Below are 27,754 nucleotides of genomic sequence, written 5' to 3'. Positions count from 1 at the left end.
ATACAAAACATATGCTGCAGAGGCCTAGAGGGCAAAGCAGCATAAACAATAAAGGGGGGGAGGGGAAGCATAAACATAATTCTAACTTAGTTGAGTGGAACTAATTCAGAAGCTGTGAATACTGCTATGCCAGTGCTCCTAACACAGGAAACTTACTGGCTGTCCAGGGTCATCTAGTTCACTCTCTAAATCCTCCAGGACTGTCACCGCCTCCTCTCCATTCTCTGGATGATGCTCTCGAACCCAAGTCTGTAGCTCCTTGGGAAGGATGGCAACAAACTGCTCCAGTACAACCAGCTCCAAGATTTGTTCTTTTGTGTGTGTCTCTGGCCTGAGCCACAGACGGCAAAGTTCTCGAAGCTGGCTCACAGCTTCCCGGGGCCCAGGTGAATCCTGGTATCCAAACTGCCTGAATCTCTGGCGGAAAACCTCTGGGTCAGGAAGATGGTTCCAGGGGATACTCGACCCCTCTTCACCATCAGGATCCTCCTCCAACTTCACTCTTAGAATTTTTTCCTCTTCATCTGGAGTTGGGATGATAAGTATTGAATCCTCTTCCACTGACTGTGCAGACATCCTGATTTATAATACTTCAAGGAAAGACAATCAAGGCAAGATACCTTAGGGAAATACCCAGTTTTCTTCACAGGCACTCCTGAGACACAAGAAATGAAAAATATATAAATGACTAAACATTCTAAGAACCTGGACACAGAATGATTAAAGGAAATAAAAATGTATTCTTTTACTAGATTAAAAATTCCAATCAATAAATAACCTGAACCAGAAGTTTGCAAACTACAGCTCATGGCCAAATCTGGCCTGCTGCCCATTTTTGTACAATGCGTATACTAAGAATAGTTTTCACACTTGTACATGGTTGGAAAAAAATCAAAAGAACACTCCATGACATGTGAAAATGACATGAAATTAAATCATCTGTCTCATAAATAATTTTATTCATTTGTCACACTACAATAGCAGAGTTGAGTAGTTGCAATAGGCACTATAGGGCATGAGAAACTTAATATTTACCCTGGTCCTTTAGAGATAAAGTTTGCCAACCTATGATCAACAAAACTTATTTCAACAATCAAAAGAATCTAAGTTAAAAACCAGCCCTTCTCAGTGTTATCTAAATGCATCTGACCCTTGAACACATTATCTATAATTCAATACTAGTGTTCCTTGACACACTTAGGTCATCTCACAAGCAGGGACTGCTTTTTTATTATCTGTTTAAAAAAATTTTTTTTCACAAAACGTTTAAGGGTTATTTTTTAAATGTTTAAGAACTACTAGGACTTTAAATATACGTTTTAAAAAAAATTCACTTGCTCAGGAATAGATAATAATGTTGGAAAAAGTAACCACTATGTGCCATAAAATTTAATTATTTTTCAGTTACTCTCCACCCCATAAATACCTTTAAATTAGGAACGACAGGCATTAATCAGCAAATTCTAGGGGAAAGAACTCTCTTAACACCTTTGTGATGCAGATTCTTCCGCTGACACTGAATGACTCACAATCTCCACAGTTACTACCTTCATGGAAACCTTGTGCTATTTCTGATCCTTTCCTTGGTATTTGCACAGTCATGCCCATGCCATTGTCTACAACACCCGTCAAGAATGAGCCACGCAGCTGCTCAATGCACCCATACAGGCCCCAGAATATGAAAGCTAATTTCCAAAAACTTCCTGTAACCCTACCAAAACTAGGAATCAGAAAAGATCTTATCAGGTAACATACACACAAGTTTAATACAATACTCTGGAGTGTGGCGGCCTTATAAACATGTAGCTTTGGCCTATAGATCTGTTTCTATTCCAAGACCCTACCTTTCTACGGCTCAAGCATTCTATAGAAAAGAAATTTCTCTTCTTTTTACGTTCTCAAACAGCACCCTGGCAGTGGGATGTGAGGAGGTGCGGCGAGCGCAGGCCCGCGGTCCCGACCGTCTTTGGGCGGAGAGCCCCGTCCCAGATGACCTCCCCAGGCAGTCCTGCAGAGTGCCGCTGCGAACTGCGCCCCCACCCCAACAACTTCAGCCCCCCTTTCCCCGCACTCGCGGCGGCGGCTTTCCTCAGACCGAATGCCACCCGGCCACAACAGCAAACGAGCCGCGGCACTTCCGCCCGCGGCCGGCTGAACTACAAGTCCCGGCAGGCCCCGCGCGAGGCCCGCCCACTCCCACCTCCGCCCGAAAAGAATCCCAGAACTCTCCGCGAGATTCCGGGGCCTCGAAATAGAACAAAACCGGCTGATGGGGGAGGGGAAGTCGGGGGTCGCGAAGGACACAAGGGATGGAGGACTCTTCGAGGGTGCTGAAAGCCCTATCTGGCTTTCTGTCTTCCCTTGCCCGTCCCACAACTGCCGGGCACGGAGACCGCGGCCTGTCCCCCGCGCCTCTGGAAGAAGCCGAGGAAGGTTCCCGCCAGGCTTCTTCGCTGACTCTTGTCAAGCAGTCTGCAGCCCCCAGGCCAGCGTCTCTCTCACATCCTTCCCCCCTACTCGCGCAAACCTCGGGCTCGGGAACCACAGCCGCTTCGCTGTCCTCGTCCGACGCAGAAACGCCGCTCACAAGCCGTTTCCCAGCAGCCCCCGGCGCGGACTGCTTCCGGTCTGTGGGCCCCAGGAGGCGGGGGGAGGCGAAGCCCCACGTTGCCATGGAGATGCGCTCTGCGCCGGGGGAAGGGCTGTCCAACGACAATGACTGCTTTGAGGCTGCGTTTGGCCTCGCGCCTTCCTCACCCCGTATCCCAGCCTTCTGGGTTCCGCTTGAAAGACAAGGAAAAGAAAGAATTCTGCCACTAAGACAGTCTTTACGGTTTCATAAGCCTTTTCACATGCATTATGTCATGTGATCGTCACAGTAGTTCTCTGAAAGAAGTATTATGAATATTTATGAATGTTAATTACTTTGTACCAGGCACTATCACCGTGCTTTACAAGTAATTTCATTTTCACAACAACGCTGAGATAGTAAGAACTTTTGTTATTCCCATTTCACAGCTGAGATCATCGAGGCACAAGTAAATAGCTTGCCGAGTGCTCATAACTGGTAAGTGGGAAGCAAGATTTGAAACCAAGGCATGACTCTCACCTTTGCCAACTACTTGCTATGCCATACAACTTTATTATGACCAGTTTACTTGTCAGGGAAACAAGATGAGACTCTTAACCAAGAGCTTTGGCAGTGAGCTCACATTGAATTTGCAGAATGCGTGGTCATTTTCTGACTTGAGGCTTGACAGTTTATAGTACAAAGCAGCTGCCAAAGTGATCGTTTAAAACCAGAAATCAGACAACTTAATTCCCCTATGTAAATACATTTAATGGATCCCTAACTGCCTTACTCCTGCTTGTGCTCCGTTGCTCGGTTGTGTTTGCCACCCTATGGACTGTATCCGGCCAAACTGCTCTGTCCTTGGGATTTTTCAGGTAAGAATACTGGAGTGGGTTGCCATTTCGTCCTCCAGGGGAATTTTCCCCTACTGCCTTAATTATGACATAAAAATTCCTTACATTTTCCTGTAAGGCCCCACTAGTCTCTTCCCTGCCCCCACCCCCACTCTCCAGCTCTATAGGTTCATTGCGGTCAGGATCCTCAGCCTTCCTGACCACCTTTCCTCCTGGAAGCCTCCCCACTCTCATAGCACTGGGTAGAAGTGATCTCATTTATTCACTTCTCTGTTTTTTTGTTTGTTTGTTTTGCTTTTGTCCATAAGGCAGAGACTGTGCCTGTCTTATTCACCACAGTATCTCCACATAGTAATCCCAGGATATTGACTGCCTGGTACATGGTGGTTGTTCAGTCGCCAAGTCGGGTCTGACTGTCACCCCATGAACTGCAGCACCCCAGCTCCTCTGTCCTTCACTGTCTCCCGGAATTTGCTCAAATTCATGCCCATTGAATCAGTGACGCCATCCAACCATCTCATCCTCCACCACCCCCTTCTCTTTTTGCCTTCATCTTTCCCAGCATCAGGGTCTTTTCCAATGAGTTGGCTCTTTGAATCAGGTGGCCAAAGTACTGGAGCCTCAGCTTAGCTAAGTCAGTCCTTCCAAAGGATATTCAGAGTTGATTTCCTTTAGGATTGACTAGAGAACTCGGTAAATATTTGTTGAATAAATGAATAAAATGTGGGCTGCTCAGATTGCTGCTTTTGCTAGGTCACATGTCAGGCCTCAGAAACCACAAAGAAAGAGTCCTGTTGTTTAAGGTCTGTGTTAGAAGTGCAGGTCCAGCCTTTCAGAAGCATTCCAAGATCCTCAGGCTTCAGCTTTCTGCCTCTTTGGGAAGGTTCCCTTTGCAAAGAGCCCTCAGTCTGCTGGACTGGTGAATGAGAAAGCTCACGAGTTAGCAGCTGATGGTATAGCACTCCTCTACTCTCTGACTGGAGCTTTGCCCCCCAAAACCCCTGCTACTTCTGATGACTCGTCTCTCTTCATTTAGGAAGTTTCTGAAATCTTTACTTTTGTCTTTCCTACTTGGCTATTGCCACCAACCTACTTGGCTGCTCTTCCCAACTGTTCTCTCTTTGGTGACTCTAAAAGCTAGCTCATGTTATTTTACAGGGACAAACCAAAATTTAATTTCTCAAGGTTCATGCTGTGTACTTTAGCAGAATTTGATGGAGGATCTTGTATATACATTTGTAATAGATAAAAAATAAACCACATTGAAAATCCTTTTTCTTTCTTTGTAAAAGCAAGCCATGTACCAAGTTTTTTGGTCCAAATTGTGTAGGATAAGTTAAATTGCATCTGTTAACCAATATGAGTATATTTCTGTAAGTATGCTTGCATGTGTGCTAAGTGGCTTCAGTCTTGTCCAACTTTTTGTGACCCAATGGACCACAGCCCACCAGGCTCCTCTGCCCATGGAATTTTCCAGGCAAGAATACTGGAGTGGGTTGCCATGCCCTCCTCCAGGGGATCTTCCCAACCCAGGATTGAACCTGCATCTCTTATGTCACCTGCACTGGCAGCTGGGTTTTCTGTAAGTATAGCTATGTCGAAATAAAGTTTTAAAAAGCAATAAATAAAAGCTAGCTCAAGGCATTTTTGTTTTATTTTGTTTTGCTTTAAGTGTTTTTACATCTAATTAATGCTGGAAAACTAAAAACATACACATCGAACAGAAGTACTTGGGCAGATTAAAAATGTTAAAATTTAACAAAACCCTTTGCCTGGGATTCATTCTGTCATTCCTAATTCTTTCTGAGAGAGTAAATAAAATCACAATGAGTTTTTCTTCTCTAATTTACTCTTTTGAGAGCAGGGACTATAAACCTCGGTTTTGAAACCCCATCCTCTGAATCCCAGGTTTGATTCCTCGGTTTGGGAAGATCCCCTGGAGAAGGAAATGGCTATGCACTCCAATGTTCTTGCCTGGAGAATTCCACGGAGAGAGGAGCCTAATGGGCTATAGTCCATGGGGTCACAAAGTGTCAGACACGACTGATTGACTAACACTTTCACTTTCAATGGAAACAGTCACAGCCTTTATTTTCTTGAGCTCCAAAATCACTATGGACAGTGACTGCAGCCATGAAATTAAAAGACGCTTTCTGCTTGGAAGAAACGCTATGACAAACCTAGACAGTGTATTAAAAAACAGAGACATTATGTTGCTGACAAAGGTCCATATACTCAAAGCTATGGTTTTTCCAGTAGTCATGTATGGATGTGAGAGTTGGACTGTAAAGAAGGCTGAAAGCTGAAGAATCAATGCTTTTGAACTGTGGTGTTGGAGAAGACTCTTGAGAGTCCCTTGGACTGCAAGGAGATCCAACCAGTCCATCCTAAAGGAAATCAGTCCTGTATATTCATTGGAAGGACTGATGCTAAAGCTGAAACTCCAATACTTTGGCCACCTGATGCCAAGAACTGACTCACTGGAAAAGACCCTGATGCTGGGAAAGATTGAAGGCAGGAGGAGAAGGGGATGACAGAGGATGAGCTCATTGGATGGCATCACTGACTCAATGGATATGAGTTTGAGCAAACTCCAGGAGATAGTGAAGGACAAGGAAGCCTTGTGTGTTGCAATCCATGGGGTCACAAAGAGTTGGCCGTGACTGAGCAACTGAAAGAGGAGAGTGAAAAAGCTGGCTTAAAACTCAACATTCAAAAAACTAAGATCATGGCATATGGTCCCATTACTTCATGGCAAATAGATGGGGAAACAATGAAAACAGTGACATACTTTATTTTCTGGGGCTCCAAAATCACTGCAGATGGTGACTACAGCCATGAAATTAAAAGATGCTTGCTCCTTAGAAGAAAAGCTATGACCAATCTAGACGGCATGTTAAAAAGCAGAGACATTCCTTTGCTGACAAAGGTCCGTCTAGTTAAAGCAATAGTTTTTCCATAGTCATGTATGAACATGAAAGTTGGACCGTGAAGAAAGCTGAGCGTCGAAGAATTGATGCTTTTGAACTGTGGTGCTGGAGAAGACTCTTGAGAGTCCCCTGGACTGTAAGGAGATCAAATCAGTCAATCCTAAAGGAAATAAGTCCTGAATATTCATTGGAAGGACTGATGCTGAAGCTGAAACTCCAATACTTTGGCCACCTGATATGAAGAACTGACTCACTGGAAAAGACCTTGATGCTGGGAAAAATTGAAGACAGGAGGAGAAGGGGATGACAGAGGATGAGATGGTTGGATGGCATCACTGACTCAATAAACATGAATTTGAGCAAGCTCTGGGAGTTGGTGATGGACAGGGAGGCCTGGTGTGCTGCAGTCCATGGGATCACAAAGAGTCAGACATGACTAAGCAACTGAACTGAACTGAGTAACTGAACAACAACACTGTGCTCAGCCATAGGTAATAAGTTGTGATTGAGCTAAGCCATTCATGACTTATCTGTTTCCCTTTGCCATGAACTCACTTTGCCTAGCTAGAGATGGTCATATGATTCAGTTCATGGTCAGTGAGATAGAAGGGAAAGTAGTCTCGTTTATTTTTCAGGGATATAAAGGAAAGTGTCTTTCAAAAAGTTTATCTAACTCATATAAGCTGTCAGATGTATTAGCATAAAGTTGTTCATAATATTCCCTTAATATACTGTCTACAGGATCAGTAGTGATGTCCCCTTTTTCATTCCTGTAATTGGTAGTCTTGTTTATTTTTCCATATATGTGTTACTTGAAGTTTATCAATTTTATTAATCTTTCAGGAAAACAACTTTTGGCTTTGTTTGTTTTCTCTATTATTTTGTTTTTTATTTCATGGGGGTCTTCTTTTTCAATAAGTTTTAAAATAAGTTAAAAGACAGTAAAATTAGTTCTGCTTTTAGCAGATAGCTTTAGGATTTTTAATACATGTATAAATTATGAAACTATCACCAAAATCATAATATAGGATAGTTTTATCATTCCATAAATCTCCCTCAAGATGTACTTACAACTTTTCTACTCCATAGCCCGTGGCAACCACTGGTTTGCATGTGTGAATGCTAAGTTGACTCAGTCATGTCTGACTCTGTGTGATCCTATGGACTGTAGCCCACCAGGCTCCTCTATCCATAGGGTTCTCCAGGCAAGAATACTGGAGTGGGTTGCCATGCCCTCCTCAAGAACCACTGGTTTATTATCCATCAAAATAGTTTTGACTTTTACAGAGTGTGATATAAGTGGAATCATAAAGTATTTAAGCTTTTACAAAACTTTCATTAAGTATAATAACTTTGAGATTCATCTATGTTGTTGTTACCTGTCTCAATTGTTCATTTCATTTTATTGCTGCATATTGCTGAGTATTGAGCTTCCCTGGTGGCTCAGACGGTAAAGCATCTGCCTGCAATGCAGGAGACCTGGGTTCAATCCCTGGGTTGGGAAGATCTCCTGGAGAAGGAAATGGCAACCCACTCCAGTATTCTTGCCTGGAGAATCCCACGGACGGAGGAGCATGGTAGGCTACAGTCCATGGGGTCACAAAGAGTCGGACATGACTGAGTGACTTCACTTTATTGCTGAGTAGGATTTTACTGTAGGTATCGTTTGTTTATCCAGTTAAGCACTGAAGGACTTTTGGGTTAATTCCATATTTGGGCAATTTTAAATACAGTTTCCCTGGTAGCTCAGATGGTAAAGAATCTGTCTGCAATGCGGGAGACCTGGCTTTGATCCCTGGGTCAGGAAGATCCCCTAGAGAAGGGAATGGCTACCCACTCCAATATTCTTGCCTGGAGAATTCCATGGACAGAAGAGCCTGGGGTTGCATGGGGTTACAGTCCATGGAGTTGCAAAAGAGTTGGACACGACTGAGCAACTAACACACGTGCACACTATAAATATTAATGGACAGGTTTTGTGATCATAAGTTTTTATCTCTCTGGAGTAAATATCTAGAAGTGGAATTGCTGGGTCATATAATTTTATGGACTGAAAGTTTGTGCCCACTTCCCAAACTCACTACCTGAGGCCCTAACTCACAGTGTAATAGTATTTGAAGCTGGGCACTTTGGGAGGTAATTAAGTTATATACAGTCATGAGAGTGGGAGTAGTTCCTTTATAAAAGAGACACACGGCGCTGCTTCCTCTCTTTCTCTACCATGTGAGGACAAGGGATAACGATGGCTATCTGCAAGCCTGGAAGAGAGCCCCCACCTGGAAACCAAATTCAATTCAGTTCAGTGTCTCAGTCGTGTCCTACTTTTTGCGACCCCATGGACTGCAGCATGCCAGGCCTCCCTGTCCATCACCAACTCCTGGAGCTTGCTCAAACTAATCTCCATCAAGTTGGTGATGCCATCCAACTATCTCATCCTCTGTCATCCCCTTCTCCTCCTGCCTTCAGTCATTCGCAGCATCAGGGTCTTTTCCAATGAGTCAGTTCTTCGCATCAGGTGGCCAAAGTATTGGAGTTTCAGCTTCAGCATCAGTCCTTCCAATGAATATTCAGGACTTATTTCCTTTAGGATTGACTGATTTGATCTCCTTACAGTCCAGGGGACTCTCAAGAGTCTTCTCCAACACCACAGTTCAAAAGCATCAATTCTTCGGTGCTCAGCTTTCTTTATAGTCCAACTCTCACATCCGTACATGACTACTGGAAAATCATAACTTTGACTAGGTGGACCTTTGTCGGCAAAGGAATGTCTCTGCTTTTTAATATGCTGTCTAGGTTTGTCATAGCTTTTCTTCCAAGGAGAAAGCATCTTTTCATTTCATGGCTGCAGTCACCATCTGCAATGATTTTGGAGCCCAAGATAATGAAGTCTGTCACTGTTTCCATTGTTTCCCCATCCATTTGCCATGAAGTGATGGGACCAGATTCTATGATTTTAGTTTTTTGAATGTGGAGTTTTAAGCCAACTTCTTCACTCTTCTCTTTCACTTTCATCAAGAGGCTCTTTAGTGCCTCTTCACTTTCTACCATAAGGGTGGTATCATCTGCATATCTGAGGTTATTGATATTTCTCCCATCAATCTTGATCTCCGCTTGTGCTTCATCCAGCCTGGCATTTTGCATGATGTACTCTGCATAAAAGTTAATAAGCAGGGTGACAGGGAACCAGATTAGCTGACACCTTTACCTTGGACTTTCCAAATTCCAGAACTGTAAGAACAAATTTGTTATTTAAGGCACTAGTGTATAATATTTTGTTATAGCAGCTGGAGCTAATATATATGATTTTTTTAGTTTGAATAAATTGAATTTTTAATTAAAAAAAGAAATATTGAACTAAAACCAACATTTGGTACATAAAGAATGGATCTGGAAAATCATGACTAAAAATTATATCTCTATGTCTTCTTTTAATAGAATGTTTGACAGAGAAAAAGGTTTAATTTTGATGAACTCCAATTTATCCATTTTTTAATTTTATTCCTTGGGACTTCCCTTGTGGTCCAGTGGCTAAGTCTCCAAGCTCTCAATGCAGGGAGCCTGGGTTTGATCCCTGGTCGGGGAACTAGATCCGTTGTGCCACAGCTAAGAGTTCGCATGCTGCAACTAAAGACTCCACACGTCCCAAGAAGATCAAAGATCCTGTGTGCCACGACCAAGACCCAGTACAGTCAAATACATACATATTTTAAAAATAAATAAAAGCAGTGGGATTGGCACCAAGCTTCTGGGACCAAAGCTCATCTGAGCAGAATGAAGTGTTCCCCTCTCTCTCAAAGTGCCTGCCCCATGTCCTGTGTCTTTGCTGTGCTGCTATCACTCCACTGTCACAGGGAGAGGAGTTGAATGAAGAAAAAAGATATGGAACTTCCCTTATGCTCTCTGACCCTTAAGAACCCCTTTCCCATCCCTTGGGCTTCTCTGTGGGCACTTCTGGGTTTCAGGCTTCCTTTGAGTCTAGGCCAGGTGATACCAAAAAGGAAAAAAGGGGTAAAATTCAGTGGAACTTGAAATTCTAGTCTTCTTCCCCAGTCTGCTTTCTATTATTCACTTTGAGGAGTCCTCAGGGAGCTACTCTGTGATCTTTGTCCAGGATTATCTGGGACTTTGGCCACCTGATGGGAAGAGCCAACTCATTGGAAAAGACCCTGATGCTCGGAAGACTGAAGGCAAAAGGATAAAGGGGTGGCAGAGGATGAGATGGTTAGATAGCATCACTGACTCAGTGGACTTGAATCTGAGTAAACTCTGGCAGATAGTGGAGGACAGAGGAGCCTGGTGTGCTATATAGTCCAGGGAGTAGCAAAGAGTCAGACACGACTGAGCGACTGGACAACTGTGGGACTCTCTCGGGAACGAGATGAGGTTGGAGTATGCTTACTCCATCTTGCCTAGAACCAGAGCCTCTGTTTTTTACTTTTATCATTCTCTCTCTTCTACTTATTTGGTTTTAAATTGATCTTCTGGTTTTTACCCTGACAGTCTTTTGTCTCTTCTAGTGTAAGTATATGAAAAGTGGTACCTTAGGGCTTGCTGCTGCTGCTGCTAAGTCGCTTCAGTCATGTCCGACTCTGTGCGACCCCATCAACGGCAGCCCAACAGGCTCCTCCATCCCTGGGATTCTCCAGGCAAGAACACTGCAGTGGGTTGCCATTTCCTTCTCCAATGCATGAAAGTGAAAAGTGAAAGTGAAGTCGCTCAGTCATGTCCAACTCCTAGCGACCCCATGGACTGCAGCCTACCAGGCTCCTCTGTCCATGGGATTTTCCAGGCAAGAATACTGGAGTGGGGTGCCATTGCCTTCTCCAACCTTAGGGCTTAGTCTTGCTTATCTGTAGTATTCTTAGCTCCTCCCTCCAACTGGGTCAGCTGCATCCTCCAGCTCTTGCAGCACTGCCTGCTATCATAACCAGTCACAAGAACATCTGGAGACTGAAAAGTATCATCTCTTTTTTATGTCTCTTTTTTTAGAAGAAAGCAAACTTTTCCAGAAGCCAGGCAGCAGGCTTTCCCTAATGTCTCATTGGCCTAAATTGAGTGATATGCCAGTGCCTAAATCAAAACTGGGCTTCCCTGGTAGCTCAGTGGTAAAGAATTCACCTGCCAATGCAAAAGATGCAGGTTTGACCCCTGGATTGGGAAGATCCCCTGAAGAAGGAAATGGCAACCCACTCCAGTATTCTTCCCTGGGAAATCCCAGGGACAGAGGAGCTTGGTGGGCTACAGTCCATTGGGTCACTAAGAGTTGGACGTGACTTGGGGACTGAACAACAACAACAAAATCAAAATTACTTGCAGGTGGAATGCAGTTATCATTATTGGCCTATACTAATCATTTGTGGTTGAATGACTATCAAGAAATCAAACTAAAACCACCTGGGTTGCAAGACTGCTAAAAGTCAATGAATCAAAAACAATGTTTAATGGACTAATTCAGTTCTGATGTGGCCTCACTGACATGTCCAAGTGGAGATGTTCTACCTACAATCCTGACAAGTCCTTCTTCAATAGACTGGAGCGAGCAGACCTATATAGGAAAAGACGGTAGATGTCTATCCAGCTGATCATTAGCTCTGACAGTAGAGTTCCTTATTTTAGCTGCCACCCCATGTCATTATAGACTTTGAATAAAATCAGTCCCCCATCTGAAGACAAACAAGTTAATCATAGTCAATCTTCAAATTCAAACTTGAGTAAGATTTAGAGATCCAGATAATAAAACATATCCATGAGGTTAAAATGTCAGGAACCAATAAAGTAAATAATTAGCATGTGCTGAGTCACTTCAGTGTGTCCTACTCTTTTCAACCCTGTGGACTGTAGCCCACCAGGCTCCTCTGTCCATGGGATTCTTCAGGCAAGAATACTGGAGTGGGTTGCCATGCCCTCCACCGGGGGATCTTTCTGACCCAGGGATTGAACCCACGTCTCCTGCATCTCCTGCCTTGCAGGCGGATTCTTTACCCACTGAGCCACCTGGGAAGCCCAAATGATTAGCATATAATAATAATTATAGTTATTTAGCATATAGCTTTATAAAAGGAAGCATGTTGAATCCAAGATAGAAATTATAAAACAATATTATTTACTAGCCATCCAGGACTTATTGCTTATATAATCCATTCAGATCTTCTAGGACTGGGAATTCCCTGGTACTCCAGTGGTTAGGGCTCTGCACAGGTTCGATCCCTGGTCAAGGGAACTAGGATCCCACATGCCACACAGAGTGGTCAAAAAAGTAAAAATAAATCTTTTGGACTGCTGGAACAATCCCATCATGGCCTGTCCTAAGTGTTAGTGGCAAAGAGAAGATTCTTTTTCAGTATCTTCACCTAACACCTGTCTGGATTTTGTCTTCCAGATGATCTGCTTTTTGACAGACAATCTACAGTGTTTCTTCTTTTTTTTTTTGATAAACTGTAAATGTTATTAGGGAAGAATTATAGAAAAGTCTTTTCCCTTTTGTTTCCTCCAATGTTCCTGTGGTAAAATAAACATGAAGTTTACCATTTTAACCATTTTTAAGTGTATAGTTCAGTGGCATTAAATACATTCATAATACTGTACAACCATGACAATTATCCATTTCCAGAACTTTCTCATCACCCCGAACAGAAACTCTGTACCCATTAAAAACTCCTCAATCCTCTTCCCCCCAAGTCCTGGTAATCACTATTCTATGAGTTTGCCTATTCTAGATACCTCATATAAGTAACATTATACAATATTCATCTTTATTTATCCAGCTTATTTCATTCACTGTGTTTTCAAGGTTCAGCACTGTTGCAGCATGTACAAATTTCTTCCACTACCCCAAAGCAGGGAGCTTCTGTGAAATCTTTTGGAAGCTCATTTGGTGTACTGTGCTCAGTCACACATTGAGCGACCAACCCCATGGACTGTAGCCCACCAGGCTCCTCTGTCCATGGAATTCTCCAGGGAAGAATACTGCAGTGGGTAGCCATTCCCTTCTCCAGATCATCTTTCCCATCCAGGGATTGAACCCGGGTTTCCTGCATTGCAGGCAGATTCTTTACTACTGAGCCACCAGGGATACATGAACTCAATCAAGATAAAGCACAGATGCTCACAGACATAGTTCAAGGCTATGGCAGCTTGATTCTGAGATGCTGAGTAGAGTTCCACAGAAGGGGCTTGGCTGTGCCAGTCTTGCTGTTCAGGATGCCTGCTGTCTCCATGTGAGTAAAAGTCACTCAGTTGTGTCCAACTCTTTGTTACCCCATGGACTACACAGTCCATGGAATTCTCCAGGCCAGAATACGGGCGTGGGTGGCCTTTCCCTTCTCCAGGAGATCTTCCCAACCCAGGGATCAAACCCAAGTCTCCCACATTGCAGGCGAATTCTTTACCAGCCACCAGAAAACAGGTAGTAACATAGGTCTTTCATAAAACTGAAGTGATATAAAGTGTAACACAGAGGCCACCTGTACTTGTTTTTACTAATTGAAATAAATCTGAGGAGGATTTTTACTTTCAAGGAAAAAGGCAGTGATAGCTTTCAGCATTTGCTTTGCCACAAGCAGCCCAAGCAGCGAGAGTGGCACCGCGAAGCTCCTTCCTGGAGAACGACCCTCAGCATCTCAGCATCAAGCTACTGTAACTTTGAACTGTGTCTAAGGTAACCGCTTCTTTGCTTTACACCATTTCAGCCTATGAAAGTTTTCAGAGGAACACTCTTCTTTCAGATAGCGGGAGAAACCTGTACTGATGTAGGTCTTTTGTATAAAGCGAAGTAATGTAAAGTGAACTTTTGAAAAGTGGGGGATACTTGTGTCAGAATTTCATTGCTTTTTAAGGCTAAATAATATTCCACTGTATGTATATAGTATGCTTTTGCTTATCTGTTGATTTACTGATGAACACTTGGGTTGCTTCCCCCTTTTGGCTATTGTGAATGATGCTGCTATGAACGTAAGTGTACAAATATCTGTTTGAGTCCATGCTTTCAACTCTTTGGGGTCTCTATTAGGAGTGGAATTGCCAGATCATATGGTAATTCTATGTTTAGTTTTTTGAGGAAACACTAAGCTGTTTTCCACAGTGGCTGTACCAGTTTACATTCCCATCAACGATGCTCCAGGATTCCAATTTCTCTACATTTTTGCCAACACTTGTTATTTTTTTGTATTTTTAATCAGCCATCATGATGGGTATGAGGTGGTATCTCACTGAGGCTTTGATTCGCATTTCCCAAAAGATGAGCGATACTGAACATCTTTTCCAGTTCTTATTGGTCATTTATATATCTTCTTTGGAGAAATGTCTATTCATGTCTTTTGCCCATTTTTGAAATGGTTATTTTCTTTTTCTGTTGAGTTGTAGGAGTTCTTCATACATTCTGGATATTAATCCTTTATCAGATATATGATTTTCAAATATTTTCATTCCACAAATATTTGAGTGCCTATTATGGGCCATGCATTCTGTCTGACACTTGAGAAACACCAGTGACTGTAGCTCATGTTCTCAAGAAATGTAAAATAGTGAAGTCAATACAGTAGATATAGTATCCATTTAGTGGATAAAAGGCTATCACGTTGCAAAAAAAAAAAAAAAAAATGGAGCTTATCTTTTATAGATGATGTTTTTGCTTCCTGAATCCCCACCCCACTGGGTAGGGAGTGTGATGGTGAGAGTTGAATTATATTATTCAGTCCATTTTAAATTCAACTCCCTCACATGGCCATTTCTCCCTCTGCCCTTCTCCGCCATCTGGAGGTCTGTGGAGAGGTGGTGCTGTGGGTTGGGTCTCAGGTGGCCTTGCTGTCCTCCTTATCTTCTCTGGCTTCTGTTCTGGGCAGCTGGTCTGCTGTGGTGCTTGTTCATCTAACCTGCAGGAGCAAGTGCTCTGTTCCTCAGGCCAGGCAGGAGGCCAGTACCCCTTCCTTGGTGGTGTGCCTTCACTTGCGTCCTAGCCGCCCCTCTAAGGAGTGGCTCAGATTTACAGCTCTGGGTACAGGTTCCACAAAGTTACTTTGTGATCTCAGCTCTCCTGGTGGTTCGATCAGCTAATTTCCAAGGTCCCCATCAGGCATGGGGAATGGTAACACATCTTCTGAATCACGTGGTAGCTGGCAGAGACCCTTTGCTAAGTCTGTACTGCCATTTCACAGTGTTCCAACCTTGGAGCACAGGAGGCCTATTGGCAGTCGTCTTCCCAGTGCACTCATGACAAGACCAGCTTCCTCCTGTTTCCAGCTCTCTCCCAGCCCCCTCCAGCACTGCTGCAGAGGTGAACCACCATCTGTGTCTGACCTCTGTCTCACCATTCCCAGGATCAGAAGGGCTTTTACTTTTTCTTTCTTTTGCTCTCACAACTTTCTTTCTTCTCAAAGTATCATTCACTCTCCTCTGCCTTGGGCTATATTTGCAGTTTGATATTTTACTTTAAAACATTTTATTGATGTATAGTTGATTTACAATGTTGTCTTAGTTCCAGGTGGACAGCAAAGTGAATCAGTTATACATTTATCTACTCCTTTTTAGATTCTTTTCCCATATAGGTCATTACAGAGTGATGAGTGGAGTTCCCTGTGCTATACAGTAGGCCCTTATTAGTTATGTTTTATTAGTATATAAAGTGTATATGTCAATCCCAATCTCCCGATTTATCCCTCCCTCCCTTTTTCCCCAGCAACCATGTTTGTTTTCTACATCTGTGACTCTGTTTTGTAAATAAGTTCATTTGTACCATTTGTTTAGATTCTACAACATAAGTGACATCATATACCTGGTTTTCTCTGACTTCACTCAGTATGACAGTCTCTAGGTCTGTCCTTGTCGCTGCAAATGGCATTGTTGTTCTTTTTTTATGGCTGAGTGCATTTTTTTTTAAAAAAAAAAAAGGTTTTTTTGGCTGTGTTGGATCTTTCTTGCTGCTCGCAGGCGTTCTCTAGTTGCAGAAAGCGGGAGCTGCTCTCTAGTTGGGGTGCATGGGCTTCTTACTGCAGTGGTTTCTCTATTTGCAGAGCGGGGGCTCCAGGCATTCGGGCCTCAGCTGTGCTGCATGGGCTCATTAGTTGTGGTTTCCCAGGCTCTAAAGCGTGGGCTTAGCAGTTGTGGCAAAAGGGCTTAGTTGCTCCATGGCATGTGGGGTCTTCCCAGAGTCTGGATTGAATCTGTGTCCCCTGCATTGGTAGGTGGATTCTTAACCACCAGACCACCAGGGAAGCCCCTGAGTGCATTTCAATATTTTAAAAATATTTTATTTCATGTGATAAATGTGATGCCAGAGTGAGAACAGATTGCTATGAAATCAACAGAAGGGTGTGGAGGTGGTCCTAACCAGCTCTTAAGGCGTCACAGCTTCCTGGAAGAAGTGGCATCTGAGCTAAAATCTGAAGAACATACAGGAGTTAGATAAAGTGTAGAGGCTGGATAAGAGTTTAAAACGAATACATACAAAGGCCCAGAGGTAAGAGAAAGACTTCTAATCCAAAATGTGTTTGACATAGTACCCAGCAATCTCACTGCTGGGCATACAAACCGAGGAAACCAGAATTGAAAGAGCACGAGTACCCCAGTGTTCATCACAGCACTGTTTATAATATCCAGGACATGGAAGCAGCCTAGATGTCCATCAGCAGATGAATGGGTAAGAAAGCTGTGGTACATATACACAATGGAATATTACTCAACTATTAAAAAGAATGCATTTGAATCAGTTCTAATGAAGTGGATGAAACTGGAGCATATTATACACAGTGAAGTAAGTCAGAAAGAAAAACACCAGACACGTGTACCCCAATGTTCATCGCAGCCCTGTTTATAATAGCCAGGACATGGAAGCAACCTGGATGTCCATCAGCAGATGAATGGATAAGAAAGCTGTGGTACATATACACAATGGAGTATTACTCAGCCATTAAAAAGAATACATTTGAATCAGTTCTAATGAGGTGAATGAAACTGGAGCATATTATACAGAGTGAAGTAAGCCAGAAAGAAAAACACCAATACAGTATACTAATGCATATATATGGAATTTAGAAAGATGCTAACAATAACCCTGTGTACGAGACAGCAAAAGAGACACTGATGTATGGAACAGTCTTATGGACTCTGTTGCAGAGGGAGAGGGTGGGAAGATTTGGAAGAATGGCATTGAAACATGTATAATATCATGTATGAAACGAGTTGCCAGTCCAGGTTCGATGCACAATACTGGATGCTTGGGGCTAGTGCACTGGGACGACCCAGAGGGATGGTATGGGGAAGGAGGAGGGAGGAGGGTTCAGGATGGGGAACACATGTATACCTGTGGCAGATTCATTTTGATATTTGGTAAAACTAATACAATTTGTAAAGTTTAAAAATAAAATAAAATTAAAAAAAGAAAGAAAGAAAAACACCAATATAGTATCAGTTCAGTTCAGTCACTCAGTTGTGTCTGACTCTTTGCGACCCCATGAATCGCAGCACGCCAGGCCTCCCTGTCCATCACCAATATCCGGAGTTCAGTCAGACTCACGTCCATCGAGTCGGTGATGCCATCCAGCCATCTCATCCTCTGTTGTCCCCTTCTCCTCCTGCCCACAATCCCTCCCAGCATCAGAGTCTTTTCCAGTGAGTTAACTCTTCACATGAGATGGCCAAAGTACTGGAGTTTCAGCTTTAGCATCATTCCTTCCAAAGAAATCCCAGGGCTGATCTCCTTCACAATGGACTGGTTGGATCTCCTTGCAGTCCAAGGGACTCTCAAGAGTCTTCTCCAACACCACAGTTCAAAAGCATCAATTCTTCGGCGCTCAGCTTTCTTCACAGTCCAACTCTCACATCCATACATGACCACAGGAAAAACCATAGCCTTAACTAGACGGACCTTTGTTGGTACAGTAATGTTTTTGCTTTTGAATATGCTATCTAGGTTGGACATAACTTTCCTTCCAAGGAGTAAGCGTCTTTTAATTTCATGGCTGCAGTCACCATCTGCAGTGATTTTGGAGCCCCCAAAAATAAAGTCTGCCACTGTTTCCACTGTTTCCCCATCTATTTCCCATGAAGTGGTGGGACCAGATGCCATGATCTTCGTTTTCTGAATGTTGAGCTTTAAGCCAACTTTTTCACTCTCCACTTCCACTTTCATCAAGAGGCTTTTTAGTTCCAATACAGTATATTAACGCATATATATGGAATTTAGAAAGATGGTAATGATGACCCTATATGCAAGACAGCAAAAGAGACACAGATTTAAAGAACAGACTTTTGGACTCTGTGGGAGAAGGCGAGGGTGGGATGATTTGAGAGAATAGCATTGAAACATGTACATTATCATATGTGAAATAGATCGCCAGTACAGGTTCGATGCATGAGACAGGGTGCTCAGGGCTGGTGCACTGGCATGACCCTGAGGGATGGGATGGGGAGGGAGGTGGGAGGTGGTTCAGGATGGGGGACACATGTACACCCATGGCTGATTCATGTCAATGCATGGCAAAAACCACTACAATATTGTAAAGTAATTAGCCTCCAATTAAAATAAATAATTTAAAAAATGTGTTTGGCATAGAGAATTAAAGATGTAATAACAGGAGAGAGAGAGAAAGCAGAAATGATAAGCGGTGGTCAGATCATGATGAGCCTCAAACACTTTGTTTAGGAGTTCTGACTTTATAATAAAGCAATGAGATGCTTGTGTTTTAGGCAAAAAAGGGACATAAGTTTCTATTTTAGAAAGATCACTGTGGCTGAAAGAGATGAATGCACGTGAAGGAGACAAAGCTAAGGGCCATTTTGCTCCTTGTCACTCAGGGATTAGCCACCATCTTGACTTTTTCATTCAGCATGCTTTCAATGTTGAAGAGATGGATCCAGAAGGGAGGCAAAAGGATGAAGAAATAAGAGAAAATGACTGATGGCAGCCCACATCCTTCAGAGGTGGGGAGGAAAGGTGAGGGGCCAGAGAAGAGAGCACACCCTCCTTCATTCTGAAAGAAGGGGAGAGGAGACGATGGGGGAGATGCAGCTAAGCTGACAACCTTGATGGGCTCCTCACTTTTTTTTTTTTTTTTAAGTGAAGAAGGCAAAATCATAGCCATGTGCTCAGGAAAAGTTAAGTGGCCAAGGAGGAGTATGGCGGACACTGTTTCAACACAATTGGTTCCCAATCCCCAGCTACCATGCTATCTTCCCGCTTGTCCGACTCTTTGCTACCCATGGACTGCAGCAACCGCCAGGCCTCCCTGTCCATCATCAACTCCCAGAGCTTGCTCAAACTCATGTCCACTGAGTTGGTGATGCCATCCATCTCATCCTCTATAGTCCCCTTCTCCTCCTGCCTTCTATCTTTTCCCAGCATCAGGGTCTTTTCCAATGAGTTGCCTCTCTGCATCAGTTGGCCAAAGTATTGGAGCTTCAACCCTAGGGGTTGAAAATACTTGCTTTACCAGACATACTTGCAACAGGGGAACATAGGTGGAATTTTGTTGGGGCTTCTTAGAAAGCTAATTTTTTTCTAGTAATGGAGATGGCAATGGGTGGAGCACCCTTTCCTCTTTCTCCCTGACTTGACTCCAGATGCCACTCCAGACCTGGGACAGCACTCCCTCTTATCTGAGAAAGTAAACATGAAGGAAAGGCCAAAGTGCAGAGACAGCAGCCAGAGAAGTCATTGTTCAGTGGCTGACTGACAGCCAGCAGCAGCTTGCCTCCAGATTTCTGGTTGCGGACTCTAATTTGTTTAAGCCACCAAAAGATTTGCTGGATTTTGTATCCAACATTCCTGGTACAGAAGGTTTCAAGGTTAGTGGCAAACATCTGAGCTGGTCACTGAAGAGAATTGGAGAGGAGAAGGAGGAACATAGGATTATAGATAATAATGAAGGCTCAGATGAAGTGAAATTATTCTAAAAACATCCAATTTCATTTTGGAGTGCTTACTATCTGTGGGAATTAATCAGTTTGATGGGGATGCTAGTAATTTTTTTAATCAAATTTAGCTCAAGTCATATTAATTCTCTGGTTAGATAAACTAGCACCTCCTACTTATTAGGAGACCTAAATAGGAGCAAGATAACTCAAAGAACCCAGTGACACCCTTTAAAGATTCATTATTCTAAGAGGATATGATTCACTTTACTTTTCTGGTGGAAAAGTTCATATTATTCACAATGAAAAGAAGGTAATCTTGCAAAGCTTATGGCATAACTAAGTGAAGAAGGACACTTCCCTCAGAATACTTGGTTTAGATTCTGTCCTTTTATTCACATAGTACTCTATGAGTACTTCCTATGAGTACTATTCACAAAAAACTTTTTATGATTAAGCAGTAACTGACAATATATATATCTTTTGCTGCTTTAATAGATGGCTTGTTCCTCTCTTTAATTACAAAAAGCATGAGACCCAAATAAAAAGATTCCTATGTTTTTAATTAATGAAAATATACAAACTCAGTATTTATGTATATTTACTAGAGCTACAAAGTATGACCCTAACAGAAAATTCTAAAATTAAAATTTATATTCACCTCTCCCTTAGAATCTTATTTATCAATATTCTAACTAAGCAGAGCAGGTACTCCCACATTTGTTTCCAGAGTTACTCCAAGCACTAAACATGGCTGGATTTTCTGATAATGAAGCGTTTATACTTCATGAGGAACAAAGAAGTTCCCCATGAGCACTCTCTTCCCTTCTCCTTCCAAAGACTCATTTTTCATGGTTGTCTCCATAGTTGGTAACTGTGGCACCATGGGAGACACAATAATCCACATATTTTTAAAAAATCTATTTATTTATATTTGGCTGTGTCGGGTCATAGCTGTGGCACGTGGGCTTAGTTGCCCTGGCAGCGTGTGGCATGTGGGATACTGGTAGCTCCCCAACCAGGGATTAAACCCACATCCTCTGCATTGGAAGGTGGATTCTTAACCACTGGACCATCAGGGAAGTCCCAGTCCATGTATTCTTGTAATATATATAGAATTCTATCAAGAATCCCTGGAAAGGGGGACATTATCTTATATATTGTCAGAATAATAATATAAAACCATATCTGTCATTTAAACAAGAGACTCTGATTGAATTAAATGTGGTATATCTCAATGGCCTCTTTAAATTGAACTTTAGTGATTTCCTCATTTGTATAAGAATATCAAAATCCAAGGTCTTACAACATGATAAATTGTCTAGAAACTCATCTTACTAAGAATGATGAGAAAGGCCCAGAAAAGGTTGTCCTGTGATGCCTGAAACACATTCACAGCTGATTCAGGCAAGAACAGAGGTCATGAAGAACTCTGCAGGAGAGCCATCAGCTGTTAACAGTTCCCATTTCCAGGTGTGCACGTCAGCCTTGTTGGGACCGTCTTTTCTTCATCTTTCTTTTTTATGTTAAGGTGATCATCAACTTTATATAAGCACACACAGAAAACTGTTCATTATTAGAACACTCCGTCTATGGGGTCGCGCAGAGTCGGACACGACTGATACGACTTAGCAGCAGCAGCAGCATTATGGTTATGTCACTCCCTGAAGACATGTAGCGCTATCTTAATACTTTCACTGAGATATTTCCAATATAAATTGTAAAGGAGATAATTATTTTTTTCTACACAAGAAAAATATTTAATTCTACACTATTATTTTTTTCTAATCATGTATTCTGAGGGAAGTGTCCTTCTTCATTTGGTTGTGCCATAGACTTTGCAAGATTACATTCTCTCCATTGTAAATAATTGGAACTTCTCTACCCAACAGTGATGTGAATTATCTTAGAATAACAAATCCTTGAAGGGTGTCACTGGATACTGAGTTGCTGCTGCTGCTGCTGCTGCTAAGTCGCTTCAGTCCTGTCCAACTCTGTGCGACCCCATAGATGGCAGCCCACCAGGCTCCACCGTCCCTGGGATTCTCCAGGCAAGAACACTGGAGTGGGTTGCCATTTCCTTCTCCAATGCATGAAAGTGAAAAGTGAAAGTGAAGTTGCTCAGTCGTGTCCAACTCTTAGTGACCCCATGGACTGCAGCCTACCAGGCTCCTCCATCCATGGGATTTTCCAGGCAAGAGTACTGGAGTGGGGTGCCACTGCCTTCTCCAGGATACTGAGTTATCTTGTACTTAATTAGGTCTCCTAATAAGTAGGAGGTGCTAGTTTATCTAACCAGAGAATTAATATGACTTGGGCTAAACTTGATTAAAAATTAGCATATTAGCACCCCTTAGTATCATAAACAGTATGTAGGCTCTTTATACATCAACTATACCTCAATTTGGCCACCTCATGCGAAGAGTTGACTCATTGGAAAAGACTGATGCTGGGAGGGATTGGGGGCAGGAGGAGAAGAGGACAACAGAGGATGAGATGGCTGGATGGCATCACTGACTCAATGGACGTGAGTCTGAGTGAACTCCTGGAGTTAGCAATGGACAGGGAGGCCTGGTGTGCTGCGATTCATGGGGTCGCTAAGAGTCAGACACGGCTGAGTGATTGAACTGAACTGAACTGATACCTCAATTTAAAAAATGCAAACAAAACAGTTTGTAGGTTCTTGTGAATTTTCTTAAGAGATGATTAAAGTCCCTTTACTCACCTGCTTCCTAACAATGACCCTGGACATTTCAGCGTAGGTCTTGAGGTACATATTCTTTTTGGTCTCCTCGAGCCTGGCAGGCTATAGTCCATGGGGTCGCAGAGAGTCAGACATGACTGTCTAAGTAACTCAAAAACAGAAAATAAAATAGGACATTTATTTTATATTTTGGCTGCACAGTGTGGCTTGTGGGATTTTAATTCCCTGATCAGGATTGAAGCCAGGCCCATGACACTGAAAACGTGAATCCTAAACACTGACGGCCAGGAAATTCTTTTTAATCTTTGGTCTAACAACTCCAGTGTTCAAGTAATGAAATGGAGAATATCCACTTATATGCAAACTCACACATTCCTTCTGAGCAGGGAAAATGTACTTGTCTAAAAAGGAACATACTATTTTATTATTTGGGTTAATAATATAAACAGTCAAATGTGACTGAGAGTATCTTTTCAAAAGCTGCACTAGAGATGGAGGAGAAAGGGAGAACAGAGGATGAGATGGTTGGATGCATCACCTGCTTGATGGACATGAATCTGAGCAAACTCCAGGAGTTGGTGATGGACAGGGAAGCCTGGCATGCTGTAGTCCATGGGGCCAAAAAGAGTTGGACACGACTGAGCAAATGAACTGAACTGAACTGAGGGATGGAACTCTATAGCTTTAGAATCTCAAACATCTGAATTGACCCTGTACTGAAAAGCAGAGAAGTAAACATTGCTGGCAGAAAATATTCCACATTCTCTCCTGTGGCTTTAATAACCTTGGAACGGAAACCAGTGCCCACCGAAACTACCGATTTATACTAAAGGAGTATAGGTGCCTTGCGCCTTCTCCCTCAGAGAAAAATTTCTCAGTAAATGCTTCGATTCCCTCACAACTCATATGGGACTTTTTCTCCAGCAAGTTTCTTCCTATGTCTGAAAAGATTCTAGCTCTGACTAAAGGATTCCCACATTCATGACATTTGAAGCGTTTCTTCCCAGTATGGGTTCTTCGATGCTGAATTAGGACTGTACTTTGGCTGAAAGACTCTGCACACATGTCACATGTATAATGTTAAGGACTGAGCTCTGACTAAAGGCTTTCCCACATTCATGACATTTGAAGGGTTTTTCCCCAGTATGGATTCTTCGATGCTGAATCAGGACTGTACTTCAGCTGAAAGACGTTGCACACACTTCACATGTATAAGGTTTCTCTCCACTGTAGATTCTCTGATGTAGATTAAGGGCTGAGCTCTAACTGAAGACTTTGCCACATTCCTCACACTTGTGTTGTTTTTTTCAAGGACAGTTTCCCTGTCTTCTTTCAAACTTTCTGTCTTGTTCACATGTTCTTCTAAACGTGAAATTCTGGGGAGCATTCACTTGAAGAGTGTTAGAAACTTTGTAATGCAGTTCTTTGCCTGAAGTCTTTTGTCTTAAAGCAGATTTCACATTTTTAGTTCTGGCGTCTCTATCTGAAATAGTACACATAAAAGAAAATGTAATCATTTCTTTGTTCAGAGGGAAGGAAAAGGAAATAGAATGATCTGAATGGAGCATAGATTATTTTTGAGAGAGCATGTTTGCAATATAACATCAATGTAGAGCATGGCACCGTGCATGCGTGCTCAGTCATATCTGACTCTTTGTGACCCCCAAGGACTGCAGCCCACCAGGCTCCTCTCTCCATGGGATTTCCCAGGCAAGGCTACTGGAGTGGGTAGCCATTTCCTTCTCCAGGGGATCTTCCCAGACCAGGGATGGAACCCCTGTCTCTTAGATCTCCTGCATTGGGAGGCAGATTCTTTACTACGGAGTCACCTGAGATTTTAGAGGATGGAGAAGGTAAGGCAGAAAACACTGAGAAGATCAAAGGCAAAAGAGATTTACATACTGATGAGGCAGTCAGTGATAAAGATGAAAAGCTCTGTGCAAAAGGTAGAATGGTGAGTAGGGGTAAAAAGATACTTTACAGACCAAGGAAAGTCTGGAAGAAAAGAGAGGCCTAAAAGACAAGAAATTATTGGAGAAGAGAGGAGCAACTGAAGGAGAGGAATTCAATATGGCAGTGGGTAGCAACAAGCAAGATTTAGTACAAGTATCAATCAACAGAAGTTAGAATGATAAATTAATCACATGATGGGGCCACAACCCCCCTCACCATTTCATCTGAAGGAGCACAGGCTCTTCAACGCCCACCGCAGCTGCTTTTCTGCGGGCTTGGGTTGGTGACATGGTATCTCCTGAGGGATTTCACAAGTTGGTAGTTTCTTTGCGAGCATGTCCTCATTTTGTCCAAAAAAGACCTAGAAACAGTTTGGTATTACTGAGGCTGAAGAAGGGAATCGGGGTGGGACTTGAGGGTAAAATAACAGAAGAAACTATCTTGGGACACCGGAAAGGGGAAGGAAAAAAGTAGAGGCACATCCTGATTTCGGGCACAGCCGGGTGTCCGTTCGCCACACTATACCCCGACTTGTGCCGAGTGGAGTACGTACGGTCTGGGAGCTCGCCCTTAGTGAGGCGCCGGGCTTCTGACTGCGCCTCGCTCCGCCCTCCCACCGCCGCCTTCTCACGTGTTCAGCCTCCCCATCGAGATCCTTCTCCAGCTCCTCCAGCATTTCCACAGCATCCTCTCTGCTCTCTGGGCGTTACTCACGGCCTGCAGCTCCTCGGGCAGGATGGCCAGGAACTGCTCCAGCACCAGCAGCTCCAGGATCTGCTCCTTGCTGCGCACCTCGGGCCTCTGCCACTGACAGCAAAGCTCGCAGAGCCGGCTCAGGGCCCAGAGAAGCTGCTCCAGTGGCAGTCGGAGGCCATATTACAGGCCTGCCTTCATTAACACAAGGCAGTCAGGGTCCCCTGGAGTTTTGACGACTCTCAGTTTTGCAGACATCTGGATTGGGAATAGCGCGGGACCGCTAGGCTTCAATCTTCAAGGAGGTGAAACTCTCCTACGGACACTCCGTCAATATGATTCAAGAGACAAGTGGAAACAAGACAAACGCTTTTCAGAACATCACAGCTAAAGATTAGAAACGTTAAGATTGTACCAAAAGTATCCTTAATCTTAACAGAAGCCACGCTTTCAAAGAATACTTCCTTCTTTAAGAGAATCAAAGGACTCATAGGCATTCACTTTCATGAATACTTTGCAATTTATTCTGAAAATCATACCCAGGAGGCTGACTGCATATTACAATAAAAGATCAGTCAGGGTTGCAAAGGAACTCCTGGAGAAGAGAAATAAGGGAAGCCTGGGGAAATTTATGACTCTGGGACAGGCTCAAAGGGCCAAATAATTATTTTTAGCCTGCTAAAGGAATAGACTCATGAGATTACTTTGCATGGATTTTTTTTTTTCGATCTTACTAGCTTTTAAAACAATGTTACTTTGGCATTAAAGGAATCATTCAGAGGAAAAAAGCATATTCCTCCATCTTAATGTATTTCCATATTTTCATGTTCATATCTACTGCTCATCTGTAATATGTCTTATTTACTTAATCTCTTTATTGTAGATTATTTCTAATTTTTACTATTATAAACAATGCTGGGAAGCACATTTTCAGAAAAATAGCCTATTTTCCAAAAAACATGCTAATTTTCAAATTATTTCCTTCAAAGATGTCCCAAGGACTTGACTCTTCAAAGGAAGAGTGGCAAAATATCTCACAATTTATTATCAAATAAATTACAGAAAACAATGCATCAAATCACAAGGTTGCCAGCAACATGGTGATGTATGCGGAGCAACAATTACTCCAAGTATCACTAGCTTGTTAGCAGAAGAGGGTGGGGAGACACTTTCCTTAGTAGTATTCTAGTATATGTATCACTAGTAACTGATGACTAATTAGAAATGTTATACGTGCCCCTATTTTTCTTTACCATTTTTTCCCCACTTCACCGAAAACTCTTCTAAGCACTCAAGATATGGCAGTCACCTGAACAAAGCCTGTTGTATGGCTACATAAAGCTTATACTCTAGCAGGAGAGAGACAAGGAGGTTACCAAATAAATGATACAACCTTACACAGTGAGATGCCCCACCACAAAGGGTAACAATGACATTCAGAGAATTTACTAGATGCCAAGCACTCATCTAATAAATCTTAACAAATACCAATTCATTAAAATTCCCAGTGACTCGGTGGTAAAGAATCCCCTACCAATGCAGGAGACCTGGGTTCCATCCCTCCATTAGGAAGATCCCCTGGAGAATGAAATGGCAACCCATTCCAGTATTCTGGCCGGGAAAATCCCCTGGACAGAGGAGCCTGGCGGGCTACATTCTTGGGATTGCAAAAGAGTCGGAAACCACTTAGCAACTAAACAATAACTACAGTATTTAAATCCCCACAAAAGACCCGTAAGGTTCTTTTCATTTCCCTGCGGTAGATGAGGAACCTGCCAGGGCAAGTTCAAGTAGATAACAGAGACCAAAGCAAAGGAGCAGGGGTGGGGTCTGAGTTCAGGCCATCCACACTTTGTGCGGTGCTGCAGGGTCCAGAGCCGGTGGCCGGGGTCCTGGCGAAGAGAAGGAGCAGCAGACTCAGAGGATACTAGGCCGGAACAGAATCGGGTCAAGACCTGAGCGACAGGAGGCATTACAGGCCACGTGTCAGGAGCCATCTAGGGGAAGGCCTTAAGCTTAAAGCATCCGCTGGAAGTCGAAGGCGTGGCCCCTGGGACGCACCCCGTGTCTCCCGCACTAGGAGCCGAATCTGTGCCAGATTCACAGTTGCTCTCAGTTCCACCCAGGAAACCAAACCCTCAGCACCGTGCGAGGGTCCCTAATGAACCCGGTGAAGGAGTCTTTGGGGCCTAGAAAAGAAAAC

General features: G+C 43.0%; 1 protein-coding gene and 1 pseudogene across 1 annotated transcript in view; both read right to left on the bottom strand.

The window, feature by feature from the left end:
• Window positions 1–2,617, bottom strand: part of ZNF24 (zinc finger protein 24) — a 10,483-nt gene extending 7,866 nt beyond the window's left edge. Inside the window, exons 1-2 of the mRNA XM_010849761.1 lie at window positions 2,528–2,617; window positions 157–655 (exon numbers count right to left, since the gene is read on the bottom strand). Of these exons, the coding sequence (XP_010848063.1) occupies window positions 157–576 (420 nt within the window). The 5' untranslated portion in view covers window positions 577–655; window positions 2,528–2,617. The remainder of the gene's footprint in view (window positions 1–156; window positions 656–2,527) is intronic.
• LOC104995790 overlaps window positions 2,090–27,754 on the bottom strand; it is a 26,318-nt pseudogene continuing 653 nt past the window's right edge.

This window comes from Bison bison, unplaced genomic scaffold (assembly GCF_000754665.1).
Source record: "Bison bison bison isolate TAMUID 2011002044 unplaced genomic scaffold, Bison_UMD1.0 scf7180017864286, whole genome shotgun sequence".
NCBI classification, from domain to species: Eukaryota; Metazoa; Chordata; class Mammalia; order Artiodactyla; family Bovidae; genus Bison; species Bison bison.
Note: the sequence above shows the minus strand (reverse complement) of the source record. Positions and strands in the feature narration are given on the sequence as shown.